At 39.6% G+C, this 8,195-nt stretch overlaps 1 protein-coding gene across 1 annotated transcript in view; it reads right to left on the bottom strand.

The window, feature by feature from the left end:
• Positions 1-8,195, bottom strand: part of TXNRD3 (thioredoxin reductase 3) — an 80,573-nt gene that overhangs the window by 59,570 nt on the left and 12,808 nt on the right. Inside the window, exon 3 of the mRNA XM_059388302.1 lies at positions 7,721-8,107. Within this exon, the coding sequence (XP_059244285.1) occupies positions 7,721-8,107 (387 nt within the window). The remainder of the gene's footprint in view (positions 1-7,720; positions 8,108-8,195) is intronic.

Genomic DNA, 8,195 nt, shown 5'->3' with positions numbered 1-8,195 from the left:
GTGATGCAACATGGGGGCATAGGGGGGTAGGAGAAGAATAAATGAAACAAGATGGGATTGGGAGGGAGACAAACCATAAGTGACTCTTAATCTCACAAAACAAACTGAGGATTGCTGGGGGAAGGGGGGTTGGGAGAAGGGGGGTGGGGTTATGGACATTGGGGAGGGTATGTGCTTTGGTGAGTGCTGTGAAGTGTGTAAACCTGGCGATTCACAGACCTGTACCCCTGGCGATAAAAATATATGTTTATAAAAAAAAAAAAAACAGAAAATTAAAAGAAAAGAAAAAGAAAAAGACAAATACCATATGATTTCACTCATGTGGAATTTAACAAACAAAACAAATGTGAAAAGGGGGGGAAAAGGAGAAGGCAAACCAAGAAACAGACTTAACTATAGAGAACAAACGGATACTTACCAAAAGAAAGATGGGTAGGGAGAAATAGGCGATGACAATTAAGGAGTGCACGTATTGTGATGAGCACTGGGTGATGTATAGAATTGTTGAATCACTATATTACATATCTGAAACTTAAAAAAAAAAAAAAGGCCTTCCCTAACAGTAATTACTTTAAGTATAAGTGGATTAAACTCTCCAATCAAAAGGCAATAGACTGGCAGAATGGATTAAAGGACAGGATCATGATGTTTAGAAGAGACTCATTTCAGAGCTAATAATACACATTAATTGAAAGTGAAAGGATAGAAAAAGATATTCCATGGATATAGTAAAAGAGAGAAGGGATGGCTCTACTGATATAAGACAAACTTTAAATCAAAACTGCTACAAGAGACTAAAAAGGCTAGTATATAATGATAAAGGAGTTAATTTACCAAGATGCTATAACAATTATAAAATATATCTACCAAACATCAAAGCTTCAAATATACAATGCAAACACTAAACAAGTTGAAGATAGAAATGGACAAATTACAATTATAAGAGACTTCAATATTTCACTTTCAAAACTGAATAGAACAACCAGACGAAAGATCGATAAGGAACCAGAGGACTGAAAGAACACTGCAGACCAAATGGACTTCATAGACAGATTACAAAACACTCTATCCAAGGTAAGCAAAATACAAATATCAAGTACACATGGAACACTCTCATGACAGACTAAACAAGTCTTAATTTAAAAAATGAAATCATACAAGTATCTTTTTCAATCACAGTAGAATGAAACTAAAAACCAACAGCAGAAAGAAAACTGGGAAATCCAAAAATATGTGCAAATTAAACAACACACTCTTAAACAATTGGTCAATAAAGAAGTCACAAGAGAAATTAGAGAATATCTTGACAAAGGAAAATAAATCATACTAACCAAACATACCAAAATTTGTGGAATGCAGTGAAAGTAGTAGTATTAAAGAACAATATATCGCTATCAATGCTTATATTTAAAAAAAGAAAAGATCTTAAATCAATAACCTAATTTCACACCTTAAGGAACTAGAAAGAGCATATAACTAAACTCAAAGCTAGCAAAGGGAGCAAATGACAAAAACATTAGACAGAGATAAAACAGGGTATAGAAAACAATAGAGAAAAAAACAAAACACTTAGAGTTACTTCTTTGAGACGATACACAAAATTGACATAATTTTAGTTATACTAGGAAAAAACAGAGAAGACTCAAATAGCTAACATCAGAATTGAAAGAGGGACCATTATTAATGTTTTTACAGAAAGAAAAGGATTATGAGAGTACTATGAACAACTGTACACTAACAAATTAGATCACCTAGATGAAATTTATAAATTACTAGAAACACCACAATGTACTAAGTCTTGAATCATGAGTAAATGAATAGTAAATGTGAAAAGACCTGTAACTAGTAAGGAGACTGAATCTGTAATAAAAAGCCTCCCAACAAATAAAAGCCCAGTATTAGATGGCTTCACTGGTGAATTCTACCAAACATATAAAGAATAAACACCAATCCTCCTCAAACTCTTCTGAAAAATTGAAAAGGGTATACTTCTAAACTCACCCTGTAAGGCTACCATTATCCTAATGCCAAAGACAGACAAAGAAACTATAAGAAAACTACAGACCAACCACAGACCCTGATGAATATTAACACAAAAATCCTCAACCAAATACTAGCAATACAAATTCAACAGCATATTTAAAAGACTATACAACATGACCAATGGGATTTATTTCTAAAATATAAGGATGGTTCAACATACAAACACAGATTAATGTAATATATGACATTAAAAGAATGAAGGGGAAAAAAACAAGATCATCTCAATGAATGGAGATAAAGCATTTTAAAAAATTCAACATTTTTTCATAATAAAAACACTCAAAAAACTAAGAATAAAAGAAAACTACTCAACATACAGAAAGAAGGCCATATATGAAAAGCCCACAGATAATATCATAATTGATGGTGAAAGACTGAAAGCATTTCCTGTAAGACTAGGAACAAAACAAGGATGCCCACTTTCACCATTTCTATTCAACACAGTATTGGAAATCCTAGTCAGAGAAATAAGACAAGAAAAAGAAATAAAAGGCATCAAAATTGGAAAAGAAGTAAAACTTTCTCTGTTCACTGACTATATCTGATATGTGTAAAACTCTAATGATTGTACCAAAAAAAAAAAACTGTTCATAAATTCAGCAAAGTTGTAGGATACAAAATCAACACCAAAAAAAATCAGTTGCTTTTCTGTATATTAACAATGAACAACTAAAAGAGAAATGAAGAAAAAATTCCACTTAAATAGCATAAAGCAGCATACTGAGGAATAAACTTAGGAAGGATGCAAAGACATGTACACTGAAAACTACATGTTACTGAAAGAATTAAAGACACCAATAAATGTAATGAAAGCCCATGTTCATGGACTAGAAGACTTCATACTGGTAATACTACCCAAAGTGATCTACAGATTTATTGTAATCTCTATCAAAACCCCAAAAACAAATTTTACAAATGCACACAGATATTAGCCATTAACAAATGGTTAATGAGGACATGAAAAGATACTCAACATCACTAGCCATCAGGGAAATGCAAATCAAAACCATAATGAGATACCACTTTGTGCCCATTAGGATAACTACTATCAAAACAAAAACAGAAATTAATAAGTGTTGGTAAGGATCTGGAGAAATTGGAAACTTTGTGCACTGTTTTTGGAAAAATGACATGGCGTGACCACTATGGAAAACAGTATGGTGGTTCCTCAAAAAATAAAAAATAGAACTACCTTAAATGTGATCTAGCAATTCCCACCTTTGGATATATATCCAAAGGAATTCAAAGGAGGAACTCAAAGACATATTTGTACACCCATGTTCACAGCAGCAACATTCACAATGGCCAAAAGGTGGAAGGGACCCAAATATCCATCAATGAATGAACTGACAAACAGCATGTGGTAAATACACACACACACAATGCAATATTATTTAGGAAAGAAATTCTGACACAGGAAACAACATGGATGAACTCTGAGGACACTGCTCAGTGAATTAAGTGAGTCACACATGATTCCACTTATATGAGGCAATGAGATTAGTCAAATTCATAGAGACAAAGCAGAATGTAGTTTCCAAGGTTTGATGGGGGAGGGGGATAAAGAACTCAGCTGGAGAAGATGAAAGATAGATGGCAGGAATGGTTTCACAACAATGGCTAAAATAGTCAAGCTTATGTTATATATATTTTACTACCCCCAAAAAAGCTAAAAACAGATGTGTAAAATCTTAACACAGAAACATATGAATTCAGGGCTGGGGAAACACGGCTCAAAGTTAACATGGGGAAGGGGTTTAAAATATCAGGGCATTTTCTCCACTGTAGTCTGGCCATCATCTTGTATCTGACTTGAACAGTAGCCTCCTGACTAGTCTAGCGGCTTCCACACTTAGTCTAATTTTCACACTACTTACAGATTTCAAATCACAGACTTTTCACTCCTCTTCTCAAAAGTCTGAGATGGCTCTGCCTACATCATTAAGTCCACACTTACCAAGGAGCATTTTAAGGTCTCATCAATATCACTTAGAAAGTAAATTTACGGCCATTTTTCAACTTATACTCTTATCCCCTCCATCCAGCCACACTGTTTTCATTTTATCATCTCCTAGTTCGGCTTATACTAATTCCTTAGCTAGATGCTCTTTCTTACCTACAGATATCCAAAGTATCCCTCAAGGAACAGCTTAAATAGTTACCCTGAAGATTTTCTGATCCCTATAGAATCAATTGTCTTTGTCTCTCATTTCCACAGCCCTTGTTTTTTTTACAGGTACCTCCTACAGGACAGGACGGCTACTTGATTACTGCTCACTGGCCTATGAGTTCTTGGAAAGAAAGACCACAGTTTATTCTCTCATGTCCCAAACACTGGGCTCCCATAATGCTTGCTGAATGATATTAGTGGCCCAATCAAGGAACAAGTCTCTCTGCTGGACTCTGTGCAGGTAAGGACAGATGTGGGATATGGCATCCAGTCTGGGTGATACATTTCAAAGGTTCATAGTCAATAACACAATCAATTGAGTGAAATGTCATCTGTACAGATAAATGATGTGAGCACATAAAGTGGGCTGCTTAGCCAGACAAGAAAAACATTCAGGGAAAATTCTAAAATATCTGCTATCCAAGTGAACAGATTCTTAATTCTATGCACTGGAGCAACATGCAACTCCAAAACTCAGTATATGTTTCAGGGAGACAAATTTTGCCTCAATTTTTAAAAAGATTCTTACAATCAGAGCTGTCCAATTATGTAATGGGACTGAAACTAGTGGCCACATTATTGAAGTGTTGACAAGCTCAGGGTGGAGAATCAATTGTCCTAAGATTTTCTGCATCAGCAAAGGTTTGACCCAAGACCATTTATTAAATCAACACACATTAAATGCTTGACACTGTTCTAGTCCCCAGTGATATAGCAATAGACAAGCATAGTTCTGATCTCTTGGCCCTTTTTTAAGCTCCAAATGACAACTTAAAAACAAAACTAAACAGGGGTGCCTGGGTGGCTCAGTGGGTTAAGCCTCTCCCTTCAGCTCAGGTCATGGTCTCAGGGTCCTGGGATCAAGCCCCACATTAAGCTCTCTGATCAGCAGGGAGCCTGCTTCCCCCTCTCTCTGCCTGCCTCTCTGCCTACTTGTGATATCTCTCTCCCTCTCTCTTTCTCTCTCTCTCTCTGTCATATAAATAAATAAAATCTTAAAAAAAAAACAAAAACAAAAGAAGGCAGTGCTTAGAAACAGACCAGTATATATATAAGAACCAGATAAATGATGGGTGAGCATTCAAAAGCATTCTAACAAATGAAGCAGGGATAACTGATAAGTTATAAAGAAAAAAACAAACTAGATCCCTGCTCAGCATCAAGTCCAGGTGGAATAAAGAAGGTGAGTGTGAAAAGCACACTCTAAAACTTCCAGGACCTAAAATAGGAGAGTATCTTTATGACATCAGAGTAGAAACAGGTTTCTTAAATGTAACATAAGCATGAATCGTCAAAGGAAAAAAAAAAGTGACAGATTCAACTACAACTACATTAAACTTGGCAAATTTCAGTTAGCTAAAAGATCCCATAATCAGAGTGAAAATAAAGTCAAATTTGGCACATTTCCAACATATATATCCAAAGGATTAGTATCCAAAATATACAAAGAACACCTACAAAACAGTACAAAAATAAAAACATAATAGAGAAATAAGCAAAAGCTGTGACCATTTCATAGAAGAGGAAACCCAAATGACCCATAAACACAGAGAAAGATGTTCGGCTTCCTCAGGGAAATGCAAAATTAAACTACCATTTCATAACTGCCAGAATGGCAATAATTAAATTTATCAATTATTGGTAAGTAAGTAGAGCAAGGGGACCTGTTATACACTACCAGTGGGGGAGCCAACTTGTATAATCACTTGGAAAAACATCTTGGCATCACTGAGGTAAGGTAGAAATCATGTCAGCTTCAAAATATCTACTCTAAGATAAGTGTTACACACATGCACTAGAAGATATGTGCAAGCAAAGGCATGCAAGAACAAAACACTAGACACAGCACAATCAATAAACCATGATATGATTCATCCTAGGGATTACAGATATGAAAATTAACAAACCACAGCTACAGATACCAACATGCATGAATCTTGAAAACACAACTGTTGAGGAAAAATACCTATGAATGATAAAGTACCAAAACAAGCCATAAGGAACAAAATCTCATTTAAGGATATACATGTATTTGGCAAAACTGTAGAAAGGCAAGGAATTTTAGATAGGTATGTAACATGAATATTAATAAAGGGAAACCTCACTAAATGTAGTTGAGAGATTTAGCAGGGATAGCTCTCCTACTGTACCAATCTCACCAATTGCAAACACAACAAGGAAGAGAAGTACCCTGCCCAGATACTACTTTACTACCCCAGCAGAAAGAATAACTTTCTTCTGCCCAGGGAAAAGGCCAGCCAGTGAGAGACTGTCACAACACAGCCAGTGAAAAGTGTTATGCTTGGAACTCCCAGTTTACTCCAATGGACTTTTTGTTTATAAAGCCTCCCAACACCACCTACCCCTCTGTTCAGTGGACTTGCCTATGGTTTCATGGTAGCTTGCTTGTCCTGGATTGTAATTCTTTGCTATTCCTGAATAAACCCATTTTTGCTGGTGAGATAACTAGCAGTTTTGCTTTTTAAGGTTAGCAGTAATCAGGCAGAGATATCCAAGGTTCCCAAAATATTAGTGTTTTATTATTTTTTAAGATGTATATGCATAATATACATGTTTTCTGAAACAATATACAAGGCAATGTAAACTTGAAAATAAATCTGAAAAACATAGCCTATAATCTGACAAGATTAACCTAATAGTTTATGGGTTTTGCATATTCCATTTATTATTATTTCAAATTTTTGATAATGTATAGTTCAAAGTATTGAAAGTCCCTATCATACAGATGGGTCTATCTTCCAAAGGTTCGTTTCTAAGTGGGTTATTTTTTCCACTAAGAACAAATGTGCCCACCAAAATAATGCTGTATTCCCAGGCAGTCCCCCCAAAGTTAAGGTAGTGTGCAAGACAGCTGAAATTACCCATCACCTGGTATCATGCTCTCACCCTTCATTATGTTCATTTTAAAAGATGTAGAAACCAGGGCTACGTGGGGTTCTGTAACCTGGTCCAGGTCACGTGGTTAAGAAGTGGGATCTGAATCCCAGCTTTTGTCTACTCCCAAATGGTGGCCTCTCCTCACACCACTCTTTCACCATGCAAAAACTCTTAGAAATCCCTTTTATCTCTCCAAATAAACTCTTGATCAAGAAGCCAACGTCGGGCTAACAGCCAGAAAGGACAGGACCGGAGGTTAAAGTCCCGGGCCGAGTCCCCAGAATAAGTTTGCTGAGCCTAGCAGGTGGGCAACGTGGCCTTCCCACCAAGGGTGCCAAAGGCGGCACGCCACGGGGCCCGGTCCTCGTTCCGTGTCACCACCACGCCCGCGCCCAGGTCCTGAGTCCCGGCCGCCGAGCTCTCAAGTGGCCTCCGGGTTCGCGTCCGAGGGCTGAACTTGCGGCACTCGGGCTCCAGGGTCACGGGAGAGATAAGTCCCCAGAACTCTGGAAGACCCCTCTTCCCCCAAGCCCCCACAGACCCTGCCACCAGTTTGCCGCGACCCCTGCCCGGCCGACCCCGCCCTCGCCCCGCCCTCGCCCCGCCTACCCGCGCGCTGTGCGGGCAGTAACTCTTGCTGAAGATCATCACTCGGTTGCCCTCGATGAGGCCCATGAGGCGGCGCCGCAGCTCCTCGCGGGCCTCGGAGAACGAGCGGCCGGTCCCAGGGGACGACAGGCGGGCCCGGCGCCCTGGCGGCAAAGACATGGGCACGCCGCGGACGCTGCCCAGGCGGCGGTTGGGGACCGCGCCCACCTTCACTGACCCCGGCGACGTCGGCGCCCGCGGCGGCGGTGGTGGCGGTGGCTGCGCCAGGGCGGCGGTGTCGCTCCCGGCCTTGCCGGGAAAGTTCAAGGACCGAAAGGCGGGTGGTGCCGCCGGGAGTGGGCCTGGGAAAGGGGAACCGCGAACACCACCCAGGCCCGGCACCTGCCACTAAGCCAGCCCGACCGCGGATCGCGCCGCCCCGCCCCCCGGCGCCGCCCCGCCCCCCGGCGCCGCCCCGCCCCCCGGCGCCGCCCCG

The sequence above is a fragment of the Mustela nigripes genome, chromosome 2, assembly GCF_022355385.1.
Source record: "Mustela nigripes isolate SB6536 chromosome 2, MUSNIG.SB6536, whole genome shotgun sequence".
Lineage (NCBI taxonomy): Eukaryota > Metazoa > Chordata > Mammalia > Carnivora > Mustelidae > Mustela > Mustela nigripes.
The sequence above is the reverse complement of the archived record's forward strand: the minus strand, read 5'-3'. Positions and strand labels throughout refer to the sequence as shown.